This window comes from Camelina sativa, chromosome 17 (genome assembly GCF_030686135.1).
Source record: "Camelina sativa cultivar CO46 ecotype springtype chromosome 17, ASM3068613v1".
Lineage (NCBI taxonomy): Eukaryota > Viridiplantae > Streptophyta > Magnoliopsida > Brassicales > Brassicaceae > Camelina > Camelina sativa.
This window is the reverse complement of record NC_141896.1, coordinates 18,682,686-18,696,925: the sequence shown is the minus strand read 5'-3', so window position 1 is coordinate 18,696,925 and position 14,240 is coordinate 18,682,686. Positions and strand designations below refer to the sequence as shown.

The 14,240-nt window shown below is 35.8% G+C and overlaps 3 protein-coding genes and 1 long non-coding RNA gene across 10 annotated transcripts in view; 3 read left to right on the top strand and 1 right to left on the bottom strand.

Annotated features, from left to right (window-relative positions):
* Nucleotides 1–1,602: 1,602 nt before the first annotated feature.
* LOC104757174 (dormancy-associated protein 1) lies at nt 1,603–3,180 on the top strand. 4 transcript variants are annotated; one of them, XR_015587215.1, is made up of 4 exons: nt 1,606–1,967; nt 2,068–2,281; nt 2,520–2,646; nt 2,810–3,180. XR_015587215.1 is itself a non-coding variant. In XM_087496080.1 (3 exons), the coding sequence occupies exons 1-3, from the start codon at nt 1,859–1,861 to the stop codon at nt 2,844–2,846; spliced, it is 366 nt and encodes a 121-aa protein (XP_087352206.1). In that variant the 5' UTR covers nt 1,603–1,858; the 3' UTR covers nt 2,847–3,180. The 4 variants fall into 4 exon arrangements, 2 of the variants coding, with proteins under 2 accessions (XP_087352206.1, XP_087352207.1); XR_015587214.1 differs by having other exon boundaries at nt 1,632–1,967; nt 2,062–2,281; XM_087496080.1 differs by lacking the exon at nt 2,520–2,646 and having other exon boundaries at nt 1,603–1,967; nt 2,062–2,281.
* A 1,294-nt stretch (nt 3,181–4,474) lies between these two features.
* LOC104757167 (non-classical arabinogalactan protein 31) overlaps nt 4,475–14,240 on the top strand; it is a 63,677-nt gene continuing 53,911 nt past the window's right edge. The window contains exon 1 of the mRNA XM_010479894.3: nt 4,475–4,506. The gene's annotated coding sequence lies outside the window, so the exon portion shown is untranslated. The remainder of the gene's footprint in view (nt 4,507–14,240) is intronic.
* LOC104757173 (uncharacterized) lies at nt 4,961–6,998 on the bottom strand. Its single transcript, XR_762377.3, has 4 exons — nt 6,758–6,998; nt 6,356–6,516; nt 5,956–6,154; nt 4,961–5,388 (listed from the first exon to the last, which is right to left on the bottom strand). It is a non-coding gene; the product is annotated as an uncharacterized LOC104757173 (long non-coding RNA).
* Nucleotides 8,309–12,686, top strand: LOC104757172 (glyoxysomal processing protease, glyoxysomal). 4 transcript variants are annotated; one of them, XM_010479897.3, is made up of 14 exons: nt 8,309–8,711; nt 8,814–8,860; nt 8,982–9,162; nt 9,262–9,309; nt 9,394–9,453; nt 9,649–9,777; nt 9,930–10,040; nt 10,157–10,260; nt 10,377–10,462; nt 10,552–10,646; nt 10,732–11,410; nt 11,635–11,824; nt 12,053–12,144; nt 12,247–12,686. In XM_010479897.3, exons 1-14 carry the CDS (start codon nt 8,646–8,648, stop codon nt 12,492–12,494), a joined length of 2,136 nt encoding a protein of 711 aa, XP_010478199.1. In that variant the 5' UTR covers nt 8,309–8,645; the 3' UTR covers nt 12,495–12,686. The 4 variants fall into 4 exon arrangements, 3 of the variants coding, with proteins under 3 accessions (XP_010478199.1, XP_087352204.1, XP_087352205.1); XR_015587213.1 differs by having other exon boundaries at nt 8,383–8,711; nt 10,719–11,410; XM_087496078.1 differs by having other exon boundaries at nt 8,490–8,711; nt 9,911–10,040.

Below are 14,240 nucleotides of genomic sequence, written 5' to 3'. Positions count from 1 at the left end.
GTGAGAGCGGCGCTGGGGAGAGCGGCAACGTTGGTGAGAGTTGCGGCGTTAGTTACCCGCTGGTCGGTGGTAGGTGCAGGTCCGGCGTTTGCAGTTGCGAGAGGCTCGAAGGGTGCATTGGGCGCTGGTGGAGGGATCGTGCTCGGCAAGGAGCGTTCGGTTGAGATCATCGAGGAGGGTAGAGGCGGGACAGTTCGCGTTCTCGTTCGCCCCCATCGCTGCTCCGTTGCTTCGTTGAGATCGTCGCTAGGGTTCGTCATGAATCTTGAAACTTCGAGGAAGTGAGGACCGTCGGTATTTATTCGTCAAAAAGAAGCGCTCTACTCTTGCCCCACGGTAGGCGCTAATTGTTTGTACTGGGGATTGCACAACACTAAATAAATATCGATTTTAGGGGAAAGAGTGAAGTTTGTTCTTTATTAACGATAAGGATGCGAGGTTGTCACTAAAACGAGCCAAGATCGTGCTCGTCAATTCACAGGAGAACTGACAAGTGAGTCACGACGAGCTCGGAAGCTAACAGGAAATTGTACAGAAAATAACAACAATGTTTAGACGCAAAGTATTGCTCTCTGTGTATTGTTCGAGGGTCTGATCCCCTTCTCCAATGAGTACTGTTTCTTTATATAGTGGACTGTAGACCGAGGGTTTTCTAGGGTTCCCATCGTGAATTCCCGAGATTGCCCTTTACAGATTATTAATATCTTTCATCTGATTTCGTCGGGCCAAAATCACAGAACTTATCTTGTTGGGCCGAGTGGCATATTGGGGCGCAGCCCATGTCCAACAATTCTTCCCATGCCTTTGGACATTTGTGAATGATATGCATAGATTTGAGTACTCATTTTTTTTTTTTTTTTTTTTTTCCAAATAGATTTAATCTACTCCTAGGAGCAAACCATATTCTCTAGGAAAACGAGCAATGTGATTAAAGAAAACAATGATGAGAAACTGAAGATCCCGAGTTTACCATTCTATACTTTTGAGTTTTGATGGAACATCGATTTCATTATATAAACAGCCAGGAGAGAAACTTATGTCGTCTTCGTATCCCTCCTAGCACTACAATGTATTTTCTGCTATTTAACTTTGGTTTAGGCTCCTTATTAATTCACTGACTGAACCATCATTCATAAGTGTTACTTTTATTTTTACTGTCGTTAGATAAGTTTAATAATTATTTATTTTTTCTTCTGAATCCTGCATACTGTATAACCTTTAGTTTTGCCCATTCTATAAGACACGGACAATGTAACTATTTGGCTCCCAAAATTTCTGACCATAACTAGCACTGCCTTCCACTTTCCAATACTTAATTAAAGTTCAAGTTCTTGTTGCACAAGAAAATATGTTCACGTTCTCTATTGTTTGTTTGATTTGATCATTTGTGTGCATGAGAATTTTAAGGGTTGTCATGAAAGGGTGTACTAATAAATGGTCAAGACGAAGTTATGTATTGTATTATGAATTTGACGAAGTTTCAATAATTACCATTTAGTAGTGATAATTTCACGGATCGAGCCTAGGATACTTTATTTACAGGTCCCATTTCATGACTCATCATCCTTATCTATATCTCTGTCACCTTCCACGTTGCACTTTGCTACTTTCCACACTCTCATCACTCCTTTGCTTTTGTCCTAAGATTAAATTTTATAATCTGTCTAATTTTTTATTTGGAATCTTCACGTCTTATTATATAAAGAAAACAATTTTAATACTACATATATGAAAAAAAAATCAAGATATTTTGATAAGGTGTCTATAAAAGTCATATGCGCACCACCAAAAGTGTTTCACTGTCTACAAAATCATTGAAGAGCAAAAAAAAAAAAAAAGAAAAAAAAAAAGAGAAAGGATGGTTCTGCTAGATAAGCTTTGGGATGATGTGGTGGCTGGAGCTCAGCCTGACCGTGGCCTTGGCCGCCTCCGTAATAAGATCACCACCCAACCCATTAATATCAAAGGTAAGTTATCGTAGTATATACATACAAACACTTGTATCTCAAAACCTAAAGTTAGTAAAAATATTAATTAGTGTATTTTTGTGGATATTGGAAGAAATAGGAGAAGGGAGTAGTAAGGTGATGCATAGGTCGTTGACTATGCCTGCGGCAGTGAGCCCCGGAACTCCGACGACTCCGACCACTCCAACAACGCCACGTAAGGATAACGTGTGGAGGAGCGTCTTTAATCCCGGAAGCAACCTCGCCACTAGAGCCATCGGCTCCAACATCTTCGATAAACCCACGCATCCAAATTCTCCATCCGTCTATGACTGGTAACTACGATTTTTTCATCTTAATTTCATATAGTAAGTATATGATTATAACCTAAGTTTTAGACTACTTGAGAGTTGAGATGTTTTAGTAATTGAGAGGCAAGTTATTTGATCTGCTTTAACTTTTAAGATTTTTTGACTTATGAAACAAAGAATCGGATGATTCGGTTAGGTGGATTCAGTCCCGTTATTGTTTTTTGTTTTTTAACATATTACGGGATATTTTGGTATGTGTCAGCGTTGATAACGAAGCTCAAAGGAAGGAACACGTGGCACTGTGTTTAGTGGGCGCGTGGATTAAATGAAAAAAATAAAATTATTCTGTTTTACCAAATCAATCAGCAACCTTCGTTTTTGTGCATATGGTATAATATTATCAACTCTTACATAACTCGTAACCAAAGCTTTTTAGAGTGGTAATAACATTCATAGCCGGTGACTTAAGTGTTTAAGATTGCTGATCGGAGGGTTCAGTCAGATCAGGAGTCGATGGTTTCACTAACTGATAGCACGTGTGGTTTTTCGCAGGTTGTACAGCGGTGAGTCAAGGAGTCAGCACCGTTAGGGGTTGGTCTGGATGGAGTGTGTGTGACATGCGGGTGAGGTGATGTAAATACGGTGACCAGATCTTCCGCCACGTGTCTGTTTACTTACTTTTTTTAACCTTAAGTTATTTGTTGTACTTTATTAGAGAGTTGGTAGTGAACTTTTTTGTACATAAAACTGTCTTTTGCCTACACAATGCGTGTTAGCTTTCTGTTTTTGGGACTATGTTTGCAAGTTTTTTTTTGAGTTGCGTAGTTGCAAGTGGCGGTTGGATCTTTCACTGTCTCCTTGGATTTTGTCGGTGGTGATGCTGTGCCTCTAATGTAAAATAAATAAGCCTATTTTTGTTACCATTGCCTCGGTTTACGAAGTACCCATTCGCGTTTTCTTTCTCTTATGAATAGAAATATCTAAGATGGTTTAAAGTTTACAAAATTTGCCTCACCGGCGTAACGCTTACTATGAGTGGGAGATTTCGTTGTATCTATAGTGAGCCAAATGATTCTCAGGTTAGCACCTTTTTGAGGTTTCCTTGTCCAAAGATGGTACCATAATTTAAGCCACGTTGTTTGTGGGAACGGTTATTTTGTTCTAACTTCTAACCATAGTCATCTAACAACCAATCAGCTTTTTTTATATATATAACCTACTAAGGCGATGCTAATAACACAATATCAAAAGTCTTTTAACAAAACAGATGGAGTTACAAGTTAAGTTCGAGTGTTCGACCAATAGAGGTCCTTGGTTCTAATAAATACTAGCTATGTAAATTAGAAAGAGTAACGATGTAACATAACACGATGAGTCGATGACCACAATTTAGTTTAATTAGCACTGCAAATCAGTGGTTTATGATTTTGTCCCAATTATAATAAAGTTGTCTTTTGATTTAGTGTTCTCGTTAAGTGGTTTGAGCCATGGTTTGGATCAAATTGAACTATTTGGAGGATATTGAAGATGGATGTGCTTGTTGAAAGCGCTGTTATTTTGTTTGATGATACTGCCAAGGTCCAACGATAGGCATTCCAACGGCTGTTGATGACCAACTCAAAAATAGACACACAGATCATGGCCGTTAGCCATGGATTTTTTTTTTTTTTTTTTTTTTTTTGGTTATAACTAACATTTTGTTTTAGTAGTAAAGCAAATTTTCAACAATTCACATTAGAATAAGAAAAAATTCCAGTTGATCACAAGATTTATTAAGGACACTTCTCATAAATATCATTAAAATATATTTTTTATTTCGAGAATTTCAATTTTGGTTTTATTTTCCAAAAATACAAAAAATTGAGTTTAAAGTTTTTATGTTCAAAACTAAACACTAAATCTTAAATACTAAACTCTACCCTTAAAAACTAAACCCTATCCCTAAAAACTATACCTTAAATCTAAATTTGTCAATCGAGACCTAGAAAAATAAATTTTACATACTTAAGTTTAATTTATTGTGTTTGTGGTATTTTTTTAAAAAATATTTTGTGGTATTACTAGAAAACAAATTAAAATTTGGTGTTTTGAGGAATTCTTAGTTATTAATCCGTATTTTTTTTTTGTAATTAATATATTGGCAAGGATTTTGAAAAAATAGATAGACCAATATCTGAACAAATTTTGTTTCTTTTCATTTTTATTATCCGACAGCAATTTTTTTTTTTTTTGCATTGAAATTCTAAAACGTTTGACAACAAAAACATTATAAAATAGCTTAAAAACACAAACACAATTAGTTTTTTTATTAAAAATAAAAATAAAATAAACTTTCCTGATCGCAACTGTTTCTGAATTTGCGTGTAGTTTTTTTTTTTAATATTCCATGAGAACTGATGATGGTGCAAATTGTAGCCGCCATTTCCATTGATGAAAAATAATGCTGATAAGCATAGACGAGATGTTGAATTTGAAGTAGGTGCTTGGGTTTTCTTGAAACTAAGACCATAACAACAGTCTGTCACCAAACATGCTTGTCAGAAGCTAGTGGCCAAATATTTTAGATCGTAAGTATCACCATTGGTTGCACTTAAACAAAGTTGCTAAAAACATTAATTTTGAATAAAAGTGAATAAAAGTGAAGTTAACAAACTTCTTAAGAAACTTTCTATTTTTATGGTTCATTTGTAGTATCTAAAATTATGGTCCTTAATTTAAATTTATTATTTTTGAAATTATAATAGTACAATAAATTAAAAAAGTGATAACATAATCCACAACTTCAAGAAGTGTTTGCCTTTTGATCTCTTTCTCTTTGAGGTTTTTGGTTGGCTCCACGGCGAATTCAAACACTACACAGCAAAGAAACAGTTCTTGCTTCTCAGATATTGATGCATCTCTCAACCTTGGCAACACATCAAAAGAAACACAATCAGTGTAATCTCCCTTTGATGATGATCTCTGACTCAAAGCTTCATCACATCCTCCTTGATTATTGTTGTTATCTGCAGTTTGGGATTCACCATTATCCCAAAACTTGGCAGAAGGTTTCTTTGGAAGCTTCCCAAGTATCTGCTTAAACATCTTCGATCTATTTAGTCAACTTCTTCCTCAGATCTGATTCTTTAGCTCTACAAAAGCAAAAAAAAAAAAAAAAAGATCTCAGAAACTCAAAATCCGAATTGAAGAAAGATACTGAACTACTCCTAAGATCAACTCTTGTGAACATAATAATCTTGAGCTTATTATTACTAGATCTCAGAGATTATGAATCATCCATCCAGACAAAGCAAAAAAAGACAAAAAGCAGACAAAACCATGACCCAGAAGCAAATAAAGGTTGTTACTTCATATCATGAATCGTCGTTTCTGGACCGAGAAAGCAAAGATCTAGACTTGATGAATCATGGAAAGAAAAAGAAAAAAAGCAAATTTGGGTTTGACCCAAGTAAATCTAAATAATCGAACTACAAAGACAGAATAAGAAGAAGAAGAAGAAAGAATTTAGCTTTTCATAGCTATTGCTCTGGTTCATCTCATATACACACAACATCAGATTCAAACCTCAATTCTACATTCTACTTTCAGAGTTACAACAACCTAAACCATTTACACACCAAAACTCAAAACTTTTGATTCAAAAGTCATCACATATGCTACAAGCTGAAATCGATATTTGTAACAGAAAGAGGCCTTACCAACGATGGAGCCAAGTGACTGTGAAGAGACTGTGTAGCCTTTTGCCTCACTTCCTCGGTCGTACCAGCGAGACAAGAAGTAACAGCTCCACTTAGCTTCTCCACCATCTCTCCTTCGCCTTCATCCGCATAAGCTTTGCCGTGTTTCATAGCTGCTTCCGAGCTCGGATCCTTAAATCCTCCTAGCCTTCATATATATCTGCCGGATCAAAACAAAGAATAAACACACAATTTCCTATCGACTAAATAATTTTCAATTCCTAATTAGCAATTCTTAATCTTAACCAAATAGATCAAAACAAATAATAAACAAACAATAGAGATATCACTTTCAAAGATCTATTTTTTTCAAATCAAACGTTGATTGACAATAGAGACAAGTGTAGAAATTGGATCATACCTCATTAAGATTAGACTCCTGCTTGGGTTTCCCGAATCGTCCATGGATGTATGACGAGTTTCTTATTCAATCAAGATGAAGCTCTTCCTCAATGATGGAAAGAGAAAAGACAGGGATAAACAAACGCCAAAAACACTGCTTTTTCTTTTTTCTTTCTTCTCCTAAAATTTTATTGAGTGGCTGACACGTGTTAGCTAAGCATCGTTCCTAAAATGTCTAAGCTAAAGATCGATTGTTAGTTAATTAGGATTTTTGATTTCTTTTAAAGCTTTTTCTGCTAACAACTTTTGCTTAAATGCAACCAATGGAGATGCTCTTATGAGGTTATGGAGATGATTGGAAAGGCGGCTTACAGACTAAAGTTACCAGATGACTCAAAAATACATCCAGTATTTCATGTACCTCAGATTAAGAAGGTCTTGGAAGCGCATCATCAGATTATTCCTCTGCCAGATCTTTTTACTGAATCCGAGGAGTTGTCAATTGAACCGAAGGAAGTACTTAACACCCATTACAATGATAAGGCTGTGATGGAGGCATTAGTTTGATCGAAAGGTTTGCCTGATCATGAGAACACTTGGGAGGTGGTCAGAGAATTGTAGAAACAGTTTCCTACAGAACGTTTGAGGACACGTTTCATTTTGAAAGGGGGTATTGATAAGCCTCATCAGGTGTATATAAGAAGAAATTATAAAGGAGGAGTAGCATGTGTGGAGCAGGAGAGGAACTCTTGCAAATAAAATAGTTCATTTGCTTATATACTTTGTAAAAAGAATATTTTTCATTATGTTGTTTGTGAGGAAACAAATATCACATGTGACTATTGGGAGAGACGGTTATTATCTAGTTGGGTCTACAACTTTTAGTTTTTTTTTTTTTTTTTTAAAATACCACAAAATGAGTTTAAAGCTTTTATATTCAAAATTAAATCCTAAATTTTAAACACTAAACCCTACCCCTAAAAATTATTTTGTTATTATGTTATTTATAATAGTTTGTGATTAAAAATTCGGTTTGCTTATATTAAACTTTTTGTATTTTAAAAATGTTTATTGAAAACCTGTCAATAAAACATTTGCATGTAATGAAAAAAATTGTTTAAACTTTTGTCAATTAAACACAATTCTTGTTATAGTTGTGAAGTAAGTAAAAAGATATAACTAACATGTAAATAAATCAACTAAATATAGCTAGTGAAAGTTCTGAAAAACCTCTTTGAAAATAACATTTATTGTTTTTTTTGTGGCTTCCCTTTCTTGTGTGTAATAAGCACCTTCAAACATTGAATATATTTAAATTTCAACTTAGTTTTATTTTTCTAAAGAACGGTGACTAAAAGAAAAATATAACTTTTTAAAATAGATAAGATAATATATCTATATCTTTTATTTTTTTAATTAATTTTTAAAATCTAAGCCGTGTTATATTTTATTCGATTAAATTTTTGATAAAAATTTTAACCTGTGCTGGAAAAGTGTTTTGATTAAAATTTGTGGTTATATAGATTTTATTCGATTATATTTTTAAATCTTAAAATTTTTTTTATGAATTATTTTTGATTCTAAAAGTTTTTTTTTTAATTTTCTACAATTTATTTTGTTTAATGTGTCCCTAATTTTCGTTTTAAATTAATTATATTTATTTAATTAATTTTAATTAAATTTTTTTAATGACAATTGAATGTAAGTTTTACACATTTTAAAGTTAGTTCATATTTTTATTTCCCAATTAATATAGTAGGATAAATTCTATATACTTAAAATTTAATCTACTGTGTTTGTTGTATTTCTGGAAAAAAATTTGTGGTATTTTTAGAAAAAAATCTTAAAATAGGTATTTTTGGAGAAAACATATATTAAAATATGGTATTTTGAGAAATTCATCTTTTATTAATTATCTGTATACTTTGTTTTTTTTATATTAAATATATTGGCAAGGATTTTGAAAAAAAATGGATAGACCAATGTCCCTAAAACGATTGACAAAAAAAATATACTACTAGTATAAAATAGCTTAAAAACACAAACACAATTAGGTTTTTTTATTAAAAATAAAATAAAATTAACTCTCCTGATCGCGTCTCTTTCTGAATTCGCGTTTAATATTGCGTGAGAATTGATGATGGGTGCAAATTGTAGCCGCCATTTCCATGAATCGTGATTAGCTGCTTATCTTCGTTTCCCCCTTTTGTTCCAAAAAAAAAAAAAAATCAAAAACAGATTCAACAAAATCCAAACTTGAAAGCATTTAGGTGTCCGATTGACAAAAAAAAACCCATCTCTTTCCGATCATGGATGTGTCGAAAGTTGTGAGCTTTTCTCGGAACTTCGCCGTCTTGGTCAAAGTCGAAGGACCTGTAAGCAAGCCCCCTTAATCTCTCTCTCTTACCCAGTTCGTATTTTTCAGATTCTATCCATCAAATTTAATCTAATTTTTCATACTTGGTGTCGATGTTAAGGACCCAAAGGGATTGAAGATGAGGAAGCATGCTTTTCATCAATACCAGTTAAGCATAAAGATGAAATCTTTTTTTTTGTTTGTTTTTTTTCATAAGATTCTGTAGTTTTGTTTTCTCTCTTGGGAACTTTTAATGTGACTTGTAATTTTTTTTGTTTGTTTTTGGAAGTTCTGGTAATACATCACTTTCAGCTTCTGGGATCTTGTTTCCAAGACGAAGCTTGAGTGGTGGTGAGGTTGCGGCAAAGCTTATGGCTGAAGCTGGTCAGGACATGGCCCTGGTTTTGACTGTTGCTTCTGTTGTTGAACCATTCTTAACATTAGGCCACAGAACAACTAGCATCTCTCAGGTTTGATATATATATATATATATATATGCTTATGGATGTTACATGTTTTTGCTTGATTGCTACTTCAATCTCTGTGTCTTTTTTCTTTTTTCGGTAAAGGACCCGGTGAAGTTTATTCCAGGTGCTCGGATTGAGATTATGGTGGAGGTATACTGATATTTGAATAGTTTATGTTGAATGTTGAGTTGTTTGGAGTTTTCCGGGTGTGATTTAGATGGTTACTCTTTTCAGGGTCAGCTAAATTCAGAGAAGGAAGCTCCTTTTTGGGTGCCTGCGCAACTCCTTTCGCTGGTATGGGTGAAAGTACTCTTTTTTTTACCTTGCTATTAGTGATTCATTCTTGGTGATTCCCTGTGAGGATATTATGTGTTTTTTTTTTTTTTAACTTTCTTTCATGCATGCATCCAAAAGCAGTTGAGATTGTATGGAAATGTTGTAGTTCCCTCTATTTGTTTTTCTGTTCTGATGCTACTAATATGTTACAAGGTTGATGTTCCTGTATCTTCCGCTGCACTTCAATCGCTTATTGAAGCTTGTTCTGGTTCAAAAGATTCCGGATGGGATGTTGGTTGGTCTTTGGTTTCTGCTGCTAATGGTTCCCAGCCTTCAATCAAAGTAAGTCAAATCGAAACCCCTGGCTCATTTCAAGGGAACCATTCTGATTGTTTGAACTTCTACCTGTAATTGCTTGAGTACATGATTCGTGTTTGCATTTCCCTTCTTTGAATTGAAAATTTCTGGGATTCAGTTTTCTATCATTTTTCCAGATTGGACATTACAGCAAGCCCTTAATGCAACTTGATGAACCACTCGATGCTAAGTTCATGGCCAAGTCTGCCACTCGAATGGCTCTTCTAGGTGTCCCCTTAAGTTTACTGGTAAATATTTCCCTGATTTTCCTCGGATTTGTAGTTCATCCTAATGTTACTGTACCTTGTACTTTATCTCTAACCATAGTTTACTATGCGTCGTGATGCAAATATTTGTGAATCAGGGTCAGCCAAACATGAGCTTTGCTTCATCGAGTAGCAAGGGTGATACACTTGTAGCACTAGGATCTCCATTTGGAATCCTTTCACCTGTTAACTTTTTTAACAGGTAGATAATGGCTACGCTAGCGTTGCTATATTATAATTGATTAGAGGTCGTCAAGTTTTCCATTCTCTTGATAGTGTCAGCATTTAACTCCAGGAGTCTAAACTGGTTTGAAACAGCGTATCAACTGGCTCCATTGCTAATAGCTATCCTTCTGGATCCCTAAACACGTCACTGATGATAGCTGATGTTCGATGTCTCCCTGGTATGTACAATTATCAGTAGTTCTTTTATAGCTCTAACTGTTTCATCTTAAGAGCTAATATTTGTTCCGTTCCGGTTCATTTCTTTCAGGAATGGAAGGGGCTCCGGTGTTTGATACGAATGGGAACTTAATTGGCATTTTGATTAGACCACTAAGGCAAAAGAATAGTGGCGTTGAAATTCAGGTTTGTCAACGCCAACCTCATTTCCTGTATGGTCATTGAAGTTTTATTGTAATGTTTCATGCAAAACTGTAGCCTTCGGTAGCAGCTGGTGGTTCCGTGGGGAGCAATCACAACTGCTTGCAGCCACTTGCTACTTGAGGAACCATCTGAAGAAGGGAAAGCAAAGCAGTGGGGGAGTGAAGTACCAAGTGTTAAACCAGATTCTGATATTCCTGCACAAGTGGCTATTGAGAAGGCGATGGAATCAATTTGTCTTATTACGGTCAATGATGGTGTATGGGCATCCGGAGTTCTTCTAAATGAACATGGTCTCATACTAACAAATGCTCACCTGCTCGAGCCGTGGAGATATGGAAAAGGTGGTGTACATGGTGAAGGGAACGACACTGGTTTAAAACCCTATGTCTTAGGAGCTGAGGGGTTTTCTTCCACGAGAAGTAAATTTTGGGAACAGAAGAGTCAAACATTGCCACGGAAAGCTCCCGCAGATCTTTATTCGTCTGTTGGAGAAAACATCAGGGAATACAAACACAACTTGCTTCAGACTGCGCATGGAGACATACGTGTACGGTTGTGTCACCAAGATTCTTGGACTTGGTTTCCTGCAAACGTGGTCTATATTTGCAAGTCACAGTTAGATGTTGCCTTACTGCAGCTAGAATATGCTCCTGGAAAGCTCCAACCGATTGCTGCCAATTTTTCTTCTCCTCCTTTGGGTACAACGGCACATGTTGTTGGACATGGACTCTTCGGACCAAGATGTGGTAAAGACTTTTATTAATCCTAAAATTACCTTGTTGAATCTGATTTTTGATCAATTCTTGCTTATGTTGTGCTTCCGTAATCTTGCATAGATTTCTTTGCACACCCTGAATCTACATTCTCTTGTGCGTTACATGTGCTAAGTTTCCTTAAATGGAATAAAGAAAAGATCCCCTTTGTTCTTCCGTGATAGTTTGTGTTATCTAACATTTCGTTTTGTTATTAGGGCTTTCTCCGTCCATATGTTCTGGAGTTGTAGCAAAGGTAGTTCATGCAAAGATGAGATTGACGCAATCCATTTCGCAAGAGGTCACAGAGTTCCCCGCTATGCTTGAAACAACAGCTGCTGTGCATCCTGGTGGTAGTGGTGGTGCTGTTCTCAATTCAAGTGGTCATATGGTTGGACTTGTTACCAGGTAAAAGACAATCTTTCTTCTCAAATAAAATTTGATATGAGATGGGTTATTAGAAACGGACAGAACTGATACAGCAATGAAGACTTCTCTAATCAGGAATGGTAGTTGATTGTTTATTGGTTTGCTTACTACAAGATTTTTATTGTAGATGCTATATACTTGTCTCTAAAGTAGTCTCTTGTTCCAAAGATAAAGCGTCCTTTTTTTGTTTTAATATATATTATGCAGCAACGCAAGACATGGAGCCGGGAAAGTTATACCGCATCTCAACTTCAGCATCCCATGCGCAGTCTTGGCACCAATTTTCAAGTTTGCAGAAGGTTTGTCTAATCTTGTTGGTTTATTTTGCTTATGGAAGGAGAATGGAAAGTATGTACTTGTATCAAAAAGTGTTTGTTTATTGTTGTTCCATCTTAAAACAGATATGCAAAACATGGAGCTCCTTCAAACACTTGATCAACCAAACGAAGAACTCTCATCCGTTTGGGCTTTGATGCCATCACTATCACCCAAGACTGAGCAGTCTCTTCCCAGTCTGCCTAAGTTACTCAAAGATGGTAATAACAAACAAAAGAAAGGATCTCAGTTTGCAAAGTTCATTGCAGAGACCCAAGACATGTTTGTAAAGCCGGCCAAGCTTTCCCGCGACGTTATCCCTAGCAAGTTATGACAAGATTGGCTTCTTTGCAGAGTCTGTGCCTTCATTTCCCCCTTTTGTTGGAGTGACAACTTTAAATTTTGTATAGACAGGTATTACAATGTGTTGCTACTGTTTCTGGATTCATCCGCTTGTAAAATATGTAAAAATATGGTCGCAACTGTTTTATCAGTCTTCAAACTGCGATTCTGCTTCTGCTCCTCATATGTTATTAGCATAATAATATACTACATATGAGCTTGTGTGCGTCGTCTAGAAAATTGCATGTAGTATGTAGATTATCGATAACAATCTGGAGGAGGAACATGAAAAAAGATATTACTAGAAAATTGCATATATTCTCTTTCCAGAACTACATATCCCATCATGTTTGTTTCTGTGAAACATACCATCTCTTTGATAAACAAATAATCATCTCTAAGACCACAATTTCCCCACTCCATCTCGTGGTTGCAAGCCCTACCCAACACAAAGAGGCGGTACCATATCCAACCTTGATTCAGCCACTAATAATGAACTATATCCACAAACTTTCCACTAAACACACCTTGCTTTCACAAGGCTAAATTGCGTATATCTTTTGTGGTCTCAAAGTTGTCAGAATTCATGCATCAACATTGATTAGCTGGCCATGAAGTGAATCCTTCCGCACAATTAATGTAGTTGTCTTCTTTGCTCGTGATAGCATAGTATCCTTTTATGTGTTCTCCAATTCTCATATTTGAATGGAAACAAAGATGAGTATATAGTATATACATCCGTTGGAGTTTATGTGGTGTGTCGGTAAAAATCATATGTAGACTGAATTTAAGAAAGAAAAATATGTTGACTAAATTTAATGGGTAATTAACCAAACTGAGCCAGGGGCAAATGTCAGTAAACCGAACCAGCCTTAACCAAGGATTATATCTCTAATAGATCTTAATTTAACGTTGATACTAAGGTCTTTTAACACAGAACTTCATATATCATACAAGGTACCGATCTTCAACATAAGCAGAGTATTGATTGATCAATTACTATCACTACATTCTACATATGAACTAATTTAATGGGTCATCTCTCTCTAGACTTCTACTATCTCTCCTTGACATTAACATCAATGATATATTGTGACAACACTAAATACCACATACCTTCTCTTTTGATAAATAGAACCACATGACTTTGTCAATTTAAACCCAGATTTTTGGAACAAGTTATATGTTAAATTTTAGAAAGAAAAAGACGATTATTTCTCTCTCTAACAGTGAGTTCGCCCTAGCCGCCGAGTAACTCGAATTCTGATATTCGTTTACCCTCTCCGGTAGCCGGCACTCCTCGCTGGTGCCGTGAGAGGGTCCCTTTCTCTTTGCTTAGTTTTTGGTGTCTTTGTCTCCGACTTTGTTCGATCTGGTTTGGTTTGGTGTAGAAGTAGGCTTCTTGGCTTGGTAAGTAGATCTCTTGGTCTGGCTTCTTCGTTGATCTGCTAGATTGCTAGTCGGCTTAGTTTGTTTTTAATTTAGGGTTCTTTTAAGCAGAAACTTGGCCTTCGATTGGGGAATCTTCTGGTTTGTTTGGTGTTTAGAGCTTGGTTGTTGAAGAGGCGGATGGAGCTGTCAATTCTTTTGGGCTTTGTGGTTGCAAAGAAGAAGTTAGTACTTTCCGGATCGGGTAGATCCACGGTGCGACTCGAAGACTAATTTTCCTTCTTTGTTTGATCCCTCCCTAGTGTTGACGCTGCTCATTTGTATCTCATCGTCTGAAGCCGTCAATTTT